Source organism: Alosa alosa, chromosome 18 (genome assembly GCF_017589495.1).
Source record: "Alosa alosa isolate M-15738 ecotype Scorff River chromosome 18, AALO_Geno_1.1, whole genome shotgun sequence".
NCBI lineage: Eukaryota > Metazoa > Chordata > Actinopteri > Clupeiformes > Clupeidae > Alosa > Alosa alosa.
The window spans coordinates 25,549,336-25,562,976 of record NC_063206.1 but is presented as its reverse complement, the minus strand read 5'-3'; the positions used below and the strand labels follow the sequence as shown (position 1 = coordinate 25,562,976).

Sequence of the window (13,641 nt, the reverse complement as noted above, 5' to 3'; positions counted from 1 at the left end):
TTTGGCATTCAACTTATATGCTTTTTTTAAATCACTGTGTAAAAAGGGTGTAGATGTAATGATCAGATGTAACGTAAGCCTGATATGACATTGAATCTGAATATACAGATACCACAGATTTTAAGCATAGGATGATCTGAGCACAACAAATCTAACCCCTTGACATTGAAATGTGTATAATGTAAATTACTATAGATCTCTGAGCTTATGTAAGCAGCCTTACAGTACAGTACAACACAGTTCATGCTCAGATGATGTATAAACATTGTTTTTAAAACATACTGTCTTACTTATCCAAGCCTTGCAAATCTTACAGACCTTTTAGAGTGAAGATCTTGTATTTAAGTACATCATAAACAAGAATTAATGCATATGCTGCACACTTGATATGAAGCAAAACATTTGCCTTACTGTGATCACAGTGTATTCATATCTTGTCTAGTGAATACTTTGTGGATCAAAACCACCACTGTAGACATTTTTTACTAAGTATATTCTATGATCAATATTAATTACTAATCTGAAACTGGAATGGTTGGAATAACAAGACTTTTCTAAGGAAGATGGCAATACCCATTTTCCTTTGTCTTGAATTATGGAAAAACAAAGCAAGCCAAACAAATAAGGAAATGAAGGATGCTTACAATGTTAAACGATTAAAAACATGAGAAAATAATCAAATTGAATCAAAATGCACGTTTAAAGGTCATGCGACCCAGTAATGTGTATTTAAACATTTCAGATTGTATCCACCTGTAGTCCTCCTAGCTACACTTTACGATGTCCCTTGCTATGGATGATTGAAAGGGTACTCTGAAATAATTACAAGCTTATAATCAATTCTGTAAGCACTGCTACAAATTTCACATCCAAAATGAACACTTTTGTCCAATAACAAGGCTATGTTGAAACAATTTTGTCAACATTGGTTTATTGATTCAGGGAAAACGATAAGATCTTGGTTTGAGCAGGTGTTTTTATTTTCTCCTATGCAACTCACAACGATGCTGAAAAAGTACCAAAATATATATTCCAAAATACCTTGTATATAAACCTTACTGAAATGTGGATGTGGAGACAACAAGACAATTAACAGGAGCAATGCCCAGAGCTGCTTTCCCTGTGACAGGTTTTTTATTAAACCATCATGGCCTTACCCCCTACACAGAATCAGCTTCAGAATCAGCTGATTCCGGTCCCTGGATTTGACAGGCATTTCACCAATTCTGCCTCTACGGTCTGAATTATAGCTAGTGCTGGGTGTTGTGTGTTAGATTTAGTGCATAACGCAAATTTTTAATTTGGACAACCCAGGTGATGAGGTTCATGGGTCGACAACCAAAAGCACAGGAATGTTGGGGTAAAACACCTCACAAATGGAACTCTGGAATCCCTTTTTTTGTTAATGAAAAAAGGGGGATGGGGTGAAGTCAAAATACCTGCAGTAAAAGATCCAACTTGGTAAAACAAGTCAACAAAATCTCATTTGTGACATTATTTAAAAAAAAAACTAATTTGAACATAATACACTGGTCATCAGACACCAAAACTCACATTGATCCACAATAAAAAGGCGAATAAACTTTATATGACAGGTACTGGAAAAAATACTATATACATAAAACAAGGACATAAGATACCGGACGATTACATTTAAGATTCCTAGGATTGACAAACTACTTGAATCATGTTTTCGTCACATCTTGGCTAGGTGGTTGCTTAGCGTATCCAAATATATTTGTGAACAAGTCAAAAACAGGGCATATAAGCAAAAAAAATAAATTTACAAAAAGAAGAAAAAAATTGGCTGGTTTACCTTTTAATGTTATTAGTCTGGGGTTAACTAAAATGACCTCCCTTCTCGTCAGACACTGTCTTTTGTGTTTTGTTTTAAACAAACATTTCATCCCAGGTTGTCCTCGAGTTCTGACATTCATTGAATTCTCTTCGAGATTTATTTCATTCAGTCTTGGACTTCTTGTTATCACTGCCATTCTTTTCTGCCTCGGTTTCCTCCGGCTTCCTCTTCTTGGTGGCTTCTGCCTGGTTTCCCCCAGCGTAGGGCACAAAGGTGATGATCATACAGGTCATGTTGTCGCAGCCGGTGCCATCGCCAGACGTGTCTGGAGCCAGGCAATGGTCAAGAAGCTATTGGGGGCAACAACATTAGACTCACAAAGCCAAAGAAAGACAGAGACAACTTGTACAAAGTGGACAAGAAGCTTTTTTTCTACTGGTCAGGGCATGAAAACACCTCTCTACGCATCCTACCTCTTCAACAATGGATGTCAGCGACCGATGTTCACCGTCTTTAGGCTTCATCCTCTCACTGATATAGTCCACCACCTCCTGACTGCTCATGACATTCCTGTGAAGAAAATGACCAAGGTCATTACAATGCATTGCTCTATAAAACAAGGATGCCTACATCTGCAATGAATCACATAATGGATCATTAGAATCAAGGCAAGAGGTTTGCTACAGAGACAGATGAGCATACCAGATTCTGCCTGATATGACACTGAATCTGATGGGTGCTACACATTGATGGTGGTTAGTGAGGTTCCCCCTTCACTGTAAAGGGCTTTGGGTGTCAAGTTATCATTGTTGTTGTTGCTGCTACAGAGACAGAAAATAAAGATGGAAGAGCATACCAGATTCCGTCACATGCGAGCACCATGAAGTCATGCTCCTCATTGAGAGTTAGCACTTTCACATCTGGCAAGGCTGAGATCATCTGCTCTTCGGGAGGAAGATTCTTGTTCCTCTTGTAGAAATGATCTCCTGCATTGTAGTGACAGAAACAGGGTGTAATTTCAGTTGGGTGATTCCTCTGGATCAAAAGTACCACTGCAAGTGGAAATATACTCTCAACTCCTCAGTTTTTCACAGCTGAGGGAGCTGTGGTTTCCCTTTTGATTTAACATTTGGGAGGGTGACTTGTTTAAACCCAGGCATCAACAAGTACACTTTGGCAATAATGGAAAACAGTGCTGGAGCAAGCAATCAAACAGTGCTCTCTAAATAAACTATTCCAGCAACCATTCCACAAAAAAAAAAAAAAAAAAAAAAAAAAGCTGTCAAGCACTAATGCAAATAAGTAAATATTCATTAAAATATATATATAATTTACCAATGGCTCTGGAGAGGTTGAGTCCGCCATTGACCCGACCATCCATGGTTACTTTCCCTCCAGCATTCTTTATTCTAGCCAGCTCTACTTCATCCTCTGGTTTGTGGTCATAAGACATGTCAATGGCCTTCCCCTTCTCGGACACGACGCAACGGGAGTCCCCTGCATTGGCCACAATTAACTGCTTCCCACGGATAAGTGCAACAACTGCTGTGGTACCACTGTCGGAACCAGGCTAAGGGGATCAGAAGAGAACCACATTAACCACTGCAGACATAACATAAAACCATGTAAGATTAGTAGTTTGTTTTGCTGGTAGTTTGTTTCAGACAGGAACCAAATCATTACTGAATGGAGTTCAGTGGTACCTCCTCTTTCCCATCCATGCCAGGTAAGCACATATCCTCATCCTCATCTTCAGAATCATCTTCTTCCAGTTCCTCGGTGTCGTCATCTTCATCATTTTCACTGCTGTTTTCTCCTTCATCTTCCTCACTGCAATCCTATGAGGTAAAAAGTTGGTTATTTAAAGGTAGTCTTCCCACTGAATCATGTTACTCATAATGAGACACAGTCCATATCTGTCCATACCTCTTCATCGCTGCCCTCATCCTCATCCTCACCGTCTTCTGACTCCTCGCTGTCCTCAAAGAACTTAGACTTGGTACTTCCCTGTGGCAGAGCAGCCGAGGCAGAGCAGGAAGGACCAGCATCCCCTGTTGATCCCGCGCCACCCTCCTCTTTGCCAGCTTTCTCCCCACTGGACCCGGAGCTGGACCCAGACCCAGAACCCGAGCTCCCCGAGTCACCTGCTGCCGCAGCCGCCACCGCCGCCGCTCTCCTGCAGGCTCGGATTTTGGACCCCCCCGCTGTTGCCACTGCCGCTTTGGCCTTCCCGTTGCTGTCTGCCCCGGTGACTGTGCTCTCCACTTCTCCATTAATGCCCTTCTCTGCATCTGACTCCTTGGCGGCTTCGCTAGCCAACTTCTTGGCGTGCTTGGCGGCAGTGAGGTCCTGGCCGTAGCGAATGAGCAGCTCCTCAATGGTCATGGTGGCCTCTTCGTGCAGGAGAGCCGCCTCTTCTTTGTCCACTTAAGAGGAGAAAGGCAGACGACCCAGTGAAGTTAATACCCCAGTGTTCATGAAGTAGAACAGTGCATGCTCTCTAATTCGGATACCTTAAGGACAGCCTGAAAATAATTATACACTACTGGGCTTGGCCTCATAATTTCAAAAATGTGCCATTGTTTTGTTTTGATTTGTTGTTCTCAGCTTTGCCAAAGGCAGTATCAGCAATGTTTATTTTTGAAAGACAAAGAAGGCTAGTTTAATTTGGCTTTAAGCCAGAAGAATTCCAAAACAAAAGAAACATAAAAAAGTACATACTCCGCATTAGCCCTATCTGTCCGGAAGGTTATATAGTAGCTTTGATGAATGGGAATTTACGTCATAAAACCCACTCACCATCATCCTCATCAGCCACCTTTTCATTGGCCGCTTCTTCCTGTGGACGGCCGGCTATCTGAACGAGCTCCTTGATCACTTCCTCTGTCGTGATCCTCCCATCTATGGCTAAAAAGGCATCCTCTAAAGCCTGTGAAGTGTGAGCGAGTCCATTAATACTGCCAGCTTCATACATGCAAATGCACCAGAGGCCACTAGACTGAGTGGGAAAAACTTTTTGTTTGTAATTCTACAAAACTGTGATGATGCACATGATCATATGTAAACACTTATCAGTATAGCTAGTGTGAGAACCTGTTTACCTTTTGCAGTTTGCCATCTTTGTAAGTCTTTTGCTCCTTAATGATGTCTGGTAAGTACTTGGAACAATACAAGGCAACTTCCTCACCTAGGGAGAGATCAATTTAATATCCAATATAATATCTACATTGATATGCACAGGCTATAGCACAACCATTTCATAGGATGGATGCATTTACAGGGTTTTCCATTAAGTTGGATAGACCATTTTGGACACTTGGCTGGGTGATTGTCTCTTGCAACAGTAAAATCAATCCTAAACGTCATACCTCCATGTCCATCATAGACCGCAAACATTGCCGTTTCTTCATCCAGTTCTGGAATGCAATTGTGGGCATCCTGGAGGATAGAAACAAGCCTTTACAGACGTTGCAGTATCTACTTTTAGCTGTATTTTACTGTGCGCATCGTACATTCTCGGATAGTGCTTTATCATAGATTTGTTGGAACACTTTTTGCAACAATAAATAAATGTTTACATGTTTCCAAAACTTCACGAAACTAACATAATGTATTGCTAATAATGGGTAGAAACATGTTTGAATATCTGGCCATACTGACCTCTTAGGAGGCATTCGAGTTAATATCAGGTTAGCATGTGTACTGAAATCAAACTACAATGTTAACTGTAACTATGCAATGTTAACAATGAAATTGATCGACAAAACAAATCCCACGAGTCTTATATATTCGTTGGCCAAGGTGGGCAGAGCACAAAGCTACAAAGACTGCGTGAGATATCAATCCAGTTAGCATTAGCTGCACATATCTGCGACATTTTACCGCCCTAGCAAGCAAGGCCATCATGCAACTTTTAAGTCAATACTCTAACAAAGGGTTCTTACCTCCATAGAAATGCGCCATCCTTGCATGGCTGAAAATCCGTAGGTCATGTTGTGGTTTCCTCCATTGGCACTTGTTTTAACAGTATTAGGCTGCGACAAGTAAGCCCCCATGATGGAAGAGTAACTTTATAACTGTGTGGGTAACAATCTGGTAATCTGAATCAGTTAAAGCAAAAGAGACGTGAAACTCTTTTGTATGACAAATGTGACTGAAAGAGTGAGCCAGGTAGCTAGTCCTGTTGAAGAACACTTTCAATCATCTCAATGTAGAGTGGTCCGTAGAACAAGCTATGAAGCTAGCCGGTGTAATTGCTAGCTCGCTAGCTAGCTATCTAACACAAGTAGAGGTAGTCTTGAGTTTCTTCCAAACAGAGGATTCAAAATTAGCATTAACGAACGCATCGAAGACCAACTAACAACTGAATTACACAGAACTTCCAAATAATCCCTTTTTGAGGTAAAATCAACTTTGGCTATTACTCAAAATAAAGAAAAATGTCAGCACGTGTAATTGCCAACATAATCAACAGACCCTCAAAAGAACCGGAGAGACATACCGGAAGAGGAAATGCGTCAACCACTCAGAGCGCGGAGGAGGATACTTTTGGCGTGATCTTGTGATGTTAATTTGGACAACATCTTGAGTTTTAGATACTCCTCCAATTCAGTTCATTTTACTTTCTAAATACCTGCATGCATATCGACTAAGAAATCACTTATTATTTCATATGACAAGGTTTTAAAGGCTGCTGTTTCTTAATCTGATGTAGTTACTGACTAGTGTTGTACATTTCACAGCAGCATGGCACATGACAATGTTCTCACTTTCTTAACGCAATAAACTCCTGATAATTATCCATAATGTAGTTTATGTTAAAGACATAACGTTATTGTGTTGGTTATGCACACTTCAACTGTGGGAAACGCTCTTTATCTATAAACAGCAAACAAGTAAAGTTTATATATGTATGTATCTTTTTACAGTCTATGGTATGTATGTATTTTTTTTTTTTTATCTTGAACCGAACAACCCTGAACATGCCATAGACCGTACGGAACATGCCCACTGCAGAGTTTCCGGCCATGTGATCTAACATGGCGCTCTACAGTAACTTCAATCTGTCAATGCCGCTCTTACAATAAGATTTTTTACAGTCTCTGGTCTAAATATGAAATATTTACTCGGACTGGGACCCTCGTTGGTCCGATTCAGTGTGCGTTGTTGTCATCATCAGAGTGTTTGGGGCAGTCATGGAACTATACGGAAAGTTGGAGTGGATTTAGGGGAAAGGTAGGCAGCAAATCTTTCAGTCATGCTGCTAACATCTCTAACAGTCTCACGTAGACGATTTGTAAAACTGATAATCCTTATAATTTACGTGTCTCAAAGCCAATCATAAACTGACGTTCAGTTTGCAAACTTGGTTAAAGATGCTTAGTTTTTTCTGTTACTGTAATTATTGTATGCAACTATGTTTATTGCAATTCTGTGCCTTCTACTGCACATCTTAACACCTACTTTACTCCCTCTCACCTATGAAGAAAGCTTGAGATATCTACGGGGAAGCTTGCTAGATTTGCGGACGGGTCGGCAGTTGTACAGGTAAAATAAGTACTCCAACGCTGCATAGCTGACCATTCAATCTACACAAGAAAGTCATTCTTATAATTGGGTTATCATTCCAATGATATCATTCCGATTTTGATTCTGCTTGTCGATTTCTCAATTCAATTCCAAAATGTAATACTATCTTTAATCTTTATTCCAGGTGTAGTATGTTCTAAACCTTAACTGAACATTCAAAGTGAATATTTATTTATTTATTGATGCACAGACATATACAGGCCTTAATAATCCATACAGAACAATTTTGAGCAGCTAATTAAAATAACTGCTAGGCCTTGTTGTTTTGGAGTCTCGGGTTCCGATTGCTTCTTATCTATTTTACTCAATTCAGGATTTTGGTTCCCAACCCTAATCTTAACTGTTTTTTTCCCTTACATAAGCTTGGGGATACCTCTGTCATGGTCACCGCTGTCAGCAGAATAAAACCCTCTCCCTCTCAGTTCATGCCACTTGTTGTAAGTGCTTACATCAACATGGAGGATCCTTGTTTATGTATTTACCTTTGAGTGCTCTAACATATTTCAAGACACAGTGGAACCTTCGTAATTGTATTTGGAGATATTTAGTTGGTTGCTCTATAAGCTTTGTGTTTGTGTTGTAAAAAACGATTTGCTCCCGATTACTAGGTGGATTACAGACAGAAGGCTGCTGCAGCTGGAAGAATACCAACCAATTATCTTCGTCGAGAGTTGGGAACTACAGATAATGAAATTCTGACCAGTAGACTCATTGGTAAGATTAATCACCCTTTTAACATCCACTAAACAGCCCAAACAGCCACTTTCACATACATTATCTTTTTGTATGTATTGTATTGAAAGCCTTTAGGGTAGTGTTTGAACTCACCTTTTTTCTCAGATCGGTCAATAAGGCCCCTCTTCCCTGCGGGATATTTTTATGACACACAAGTAAGTGATATCAACATCTTACAAAATCCTAATGTTTTGATTATTTGAGTTGAGCTGTCATTAAATCAAGCACATGATGATTCCTGTTTTATATATTCCAGGTGCTTTGTAACCTGTTGGCTGTCGACGGAGTTAATAATCCAGATGTGCTTGCCATCAATGCAGGTGAGCTTAATGAGTCGAATTTTCAGCTAGCAAAATAATAATTTTTTGCTGAAAGGCACTCCTCACATGGTTTGTTTGTTTCCAATAGCATCTGCTGCTCTGGCCTTGTCAGACATCCCATGGAATGGACCAATAGGTATGTAATGGGTACATGCGCTGGTTAATTGTTCTGTGTGAGTGAATACATAAATACTATCAGACATACATTCTGTGTAAGCCAGACGTGTGTCTAATGTTAATTTTAAGGTGCTGTCAGGATGGGTTTGGTTGATGGGGAGTTTATTGTGAATCCCACACGAAAACAAATGTCCGAAAGCACTCTGGATCTGGTTGTGGCAGGAGCAGCGCACAGTCAAGTAGGTATGTCTCACCCATGTCTCCATATGCAGCTAAACAATTGTAAATGGGATATTGGCACATCAGAAGCCTTACAGGTCCACTCACTTTTGGTATCTTTCATTAGTGATGATGGAGGCCTCTGGAGAGAACGTTCTTCAGCAAGATTTCTGTCACGCCATCAAGGTTGGTGTCAAGCACATCCAGCAGATCATCCTGGGTATTCAGCAGCTGGTCAGAGAGCAGAAAGTGGTCAAACGAACACCTCAAAAACTGTTCGTTCCCCCCCCAGAAATGGTGGAATTTGTACGCAGGTAAGACCATGTCTTCATTCCTTGCATTACATTTTTCATTTTTTGAGGTATTACTAGTCATATCTCCTGCAAATGTGATATACACTGTTGAACCTACATTTGTGACTATTTGTTTTACAGACAGGCTAGTGAAAAGATCTATGCAGTTTTCACTGACTACACCCATGATAAAGTAAGCATACTTTATTGCATTAAGTGTCTTGTATGTGCAGATTCATTTTACAATCTCATATTAAGACCTATTTTCTCCTCAGATTTCCCGAGATGAGGCTGTAAACAAGATAAGATTGGAGACTGAGGAGCAAATTAGAGGTAAAGACCTGATGAAGCTATGCTCAGAATTTCTTTATTACCCAGAGCCTTTTTATGTAAACTTTATCATGTACAGTATATAACTTTTCTATGAATTTCTATAACTTTCCTATGTCTCTTTAGAAAAGTACCCTCAGGCAGATTTTTTTGAAGTTATTGAGTCGTTCAATGTGGTTTCAAAGGAAGTATTTCGAAACCTAGTGCTCAACGAGTACAAAAGGTAAGCTTCTGATGTACTCATATAGACTTGTGATAACATCTGTGCCATACCACCTTTTCTTCTGCATGCATATCAGAGTTATGTAATAGATTTTATGTAAGAGATTTTATTTGTGGTCTAGATGTGATGGTAGAAGTCTGACTGCACTGAGGGATATTTCTTGCGAAGTGGATATTTTCAAGCCTTTACATGGCTCAGCACTATTCCAAAGAGGACAAACCCAGGTATAACGGATTTCTCTTTAATTATTTTACCTGTGATTGTGTGAATAAAATATTTTGAACAGATTACATACTAACTAGTATGTTTCCACTTCTTATTTTCTAACTGTGCATTTGGTTCATACCATAGGTTCTTTGCACTGTTACTTTTGACTCCCTTGAATCCAGTGTCAAAACAGATTTAATTACCACAGCTTTAAGGTAAGACAATTAATAATAATATTTGAAATAATAATATAAAAATAATTGAATGTGTGTGAGAATTGACAATTTCAACATATAACATTATTTCCTTCATTTCTTCTTTTTAACAGTGGCATTAAAGACAAGAATTTCATGCTTCACTATGAAGTAAGTGGCATTAACATAACTATGTATGTACCCACAGTTTAAAGTATACTGTGACCTTAATTTGAACAAACTAGAATGATCTTCTTTTTTTTTTGAAAGTATATATTTTTTTTTTTTGGCCTTTTTATGCCTTTAATGAGAGGACAGTGACGAATGACAGGAAGCGAGTGGGAGAGAGAGTCGGGGTAGGATCCGGAAAGGACCATGGGGCGGGAATCAAACCCGGGTCGCCGGTCTACGGTGCAGGTGCCCCAGCCAGTCGCGCCACGGCCGGGGCCCTAGAATGATCTTTTTTTAAATAATTTGTGTCTTTCAGTTCCCACCATATGCAACAAATGAGATTGGAAAGATGGGCGGTATGAACAGAAGGGAGCTGGGCCACGGTCAGTGTTTGTTGTTGCTCATAAGCAATGAGCCAAGTATCGTAGTAAGATTCCTAATGTTGTTGTTTTTTGTTGTTGATCCCAAAGGAGCACTAGCGGAGAAAGCCTTGAGATCCATCATCCCCAAAGACTTCCCCTTCACAATTCGTGTCACATCAGAAGTTCTGGAATCCAATGGTTTGTCTCCTTATCTTTGTTATTATGCACCTATTTAATTCATGATTAGTGCTTTTCTCCATGGCTGAGCATTACATGTATGTCTTCTCCAGGATCTTCATCCATGGCATCTGCTTGTGGAGGCAGTTTGGCTCTGATGGATGCTGGTATGTATTGTGAAGATCCCATATGGCTCTGAACATTTATCAAAGGAAAGAATCCAGACATATCAACTTTACTGACCCTTATCTGTTTTGGATTTAGGTGTGCCAATATCATCAGCTGTGGCTGGTGTGGCAATTGGCTTGATATCCAAGCCTGATCCTGAGAAACCGTCTGAAATTCAGGATTATAGGTTACTGACAGATATTCTGGTATGAAATGTCCAAATTGCTGTCACCTCACAAGCCCTAATTGAAATTACGGGCAAACTACCATGTCTAAAGTTTAACTTAAGCTAATCAGTTTCAGTGCTACACTCTGGGGGCATGTTCCTGAGTCCCGATGTTCATGCCCCCAAAGCGTAGCGCTGTAGCTGCCAGGCTGCTTTAGCTGCAGCAACTCAAGCTAGGTAAAACCGATTGCTGCAGCCAACAGCTAGTAGCCAGGCAGCTGCAGCACTACACACTGGGGACATGTTCATAAGCCCCCGTGTTCATTCCCCCACAGTGTACGGAGATCTATGTGAAAAATCGCCGTAATTCCCCTTTCAGCTAATCATGCGGCAAGATCCATTTGCTAATTTAATACCATGAGCAAGATCTTAAGCACAGACATCGGTGGGTCAGCTCAATGCTTCACATGCCACACACATAGTTTCAGTTCATGGACGAAAAACTTTACACATCAAGTGACTTTACACTTTGCCCATCATTTCAATTAAGGACCAACATGTTAATGATGCTGATTTTGGAAGTTGCCGATAAATATTTATTTATTTTTTCCAAAATAGGGAATTGAGGATTACAATGGTGATATGGACTTCAAAATGGCAGGGACGATTAAAGGCATCAATGCCTTACAGGTACAAGTACCAGGCAATATGTCCTCTTGGGTTCAGTTTTATTCACTTTTTTCTTTCTTTTTTTAGAGAAATCTTGTGTCTTGTGATATTCTTCCAACATGTCCTCTCTTCTCAGGCTGATATCAAGATTCATGGGCTGCCTTTGAAAATTGTAATGGAGGCTATTCAGCAGGCCACAGGTAAAGCTAAATAAAATGGAGTGAAAAAAAGATGATCTCAGCAACCAATGTGGTGTATTAACAAAGGCCCCTCTTGTCCTCATACCATTATGACATTGATTTCATGTTTTGTCAGTGGCCAGAAAGGAGATTTTGCACATCATGAACCAGACTATTGCTAAGCCAAGAGCCTCCAGAAAGGAAAATGGGCCTGTTGTTGGTACGATCTTTACAGTTTAGATGATGTTTTAATATTTCAGTCTTTGTTTTTATTTAAAGAAATATATACCTGTTCTGTGTTATAGAAAATGTCCGTGTGCCTGTCTCAAAGAGAGCCCGTTTTGTGGGACCAGGTGGCCTCAATTTACGTCGGATTCAAGCTCAGACAGGTAATTTCCGTTCAATTAAAGAGTCTAATGTTTTAGTTACATGCTTAAGCTAAGATACAGCAAATATGTGGGCAAACTTAAAATGTATTTATAATTTGTCCAATAGGTGTCACAATAAGTCAAGTGGATGAGGAGACTTTCTCTGTGTTTGCGCCAACACCTGGTGCCATGAGCGAAGCCCAGGAGTTCATCACAGAGATTTGCAAGGATGATGTAAGAGTCTGTTTTTTTCCCCCAAGTTTGTTTGGGTTTTTGCTCATTGTTGGTGAGTCCTGTATGTGAGATTGCCTGGGGAGTCTTCTTATGTATCTGTTGTCTTATTTTTTATGTGCGTAGCAAGAACACCAACTTGAATTTGGTGCCATTTACACAGCAACCATCACTGAAATAAGGTAAACGGTTTATAAAACAATCTATATTGCTTTGAATAGTTCATGTTATTTGTTTATTTTTTATGTGATTTGATTTAATTATGGGAGGCATGTGAAATAATTATTGTTCCATCTCCTCTCCTACAGGGATATTGGAGTTATGGTAAAGCTTTATCCCAATATGAGCCCCGTGCTTTTGCATAACTCTCAGTTGGACCATAAGCGGGTTAGTATGAGTCTAACCTGTTTTGAATGCACAAGTGATTATGGGTTACTATCAGATAATATAATATTCCTGTTCAATTTCAGATTAAACATCCCAGTGCCCTTGGTTTTGAAGTTGGACAGCAGATCCAAGTAAGTGCTTTGCAGACCCGAAATTGGGTTTTTGAAGAGTATTCAATATCATAAAACATCATAAAGATGTTTTCAATCATCTGAGTGTGCTTAGCTGGTAGAGCAGATCATTTCTTGGAAAATGCTATTTTTAAATGGTTTCCTCTGACAGGTTAAATTCTTTGGACGCGACCCAACAGATGGAAGGATGAGACTTTCTCGGAAGGTGCTTCAGTCCCCAGCAGCATCAGTGGTGAAAACACTGACTGACAAACACAGTATCACCTTGGGGACAGGCAATGGTCAAACTTCAAGTGCCTCCTGAAATAAACGGACTCCTGTACCATGAATATGTCATGAAGTTGTTTCTATTGTGCATGTCTTTTCTATATCTGTATTAATGAATCACCAGTGTAAATAAACTGTGTCCAACTGTTCCTTTTCATCTGTTTTAAGTGTGCTTCATTTCATTATGTCATGGGTGCAATACAGTGAATTTTTTTTCCATTTTATATTCAGATTATTGTTTGTAAAAACCCATTCAGAAACATATACATTTGTATAAAAAATGTGAAACAATGTAACAGCCACCATCCCAGCGCTTGGAGTAGAGTTTGTATTATGATTT

At 39.8% G+C, this 13,641-nt stretch overlaps 2 protein-coding genes across 2 annotated transcripts; one reads left to right on the top strand and one right to left on the bottom strand.

The window, feature by feature from the left end:
- Positions 1-956: 956 nt before the first annotated feature.
- Positions 957-6,305, bottom strand: ppm1g (protein phosphatase, Mg2+/Mn2+ dependent, 1G). The gene is made up of 10 exons (XM_048269291.1): positions 5,743-6,305; positions 5,167-5,236; positions 4,900-4,985; positions 4,598-4,727; positions 3,725-4,224; positions 3,502-3,636; positions 3,134-3,368; positions 2,655-2,784; positions 2,272-2,368; positions 957-2,148 (listed from the first exon to the last, which is right to left on the bottom strand). The coding sequence occupies exons 1-10, from the start codon at positions 5,851-5,853 to the stop codon at positions 1,960-1,962; spliced, it is 1,683 nt and encodes a 560-aa protein (XP_048125248.1). The 5' UTR covers positions 5,854-6,305; the 3' UTR covers positions 957-1,959.
- A 490-nt stretch (positions 6,306-6,795) lies between these two features.
- LOC125311350 (polyribonucleotide nucleotidyltransferase 1, mitochondrial) lies at positions 6,796-13,458 on the top strand. Its single transcript, XM_048269290.1, has 28 exons — positions 6,796-7,033; positions 7,285-7,345; positions 7,750-7,824; positions 7,996-8,101; positions 8,228-8,277; positions 8,379-8,442; positions 8,531-8,578; positions 8,689-8,802; positions 8,906-9,092; positions 9,213-9,264; positions 9,347-9,404; positions 9,528-9,624; positions 9,746-9,848; positions 9,976-10,046; positions 10,160-10,196; positions 10,513-10,579; positions 10,667-10,756; positions 10,849-10,902; positions 11,000-11,109; positions 11,688-11,759; positions 11,875-11,938; positions 12,054-12,137; positions 12,223-12,306; positions 12,413-12,519; positions 12,643-12,698; positions 12,825-12,903; positions 12,987-13,034; positions 13,186-13,458. The coding sequence occupies exons 1-28, from the start codon at positions 6,912-6,914 to the stop codon at positions 13,336-13,338; spliced, it is 2,313 nt and encodes a 770-aa protein (XP_048125247.1). The 5' UTR covers positions 6,796-6,911; the 3' UTR covers positions 13,339-13,458.
- Positions 13,459-13,641: the final 183 nt, after the last annotated feature.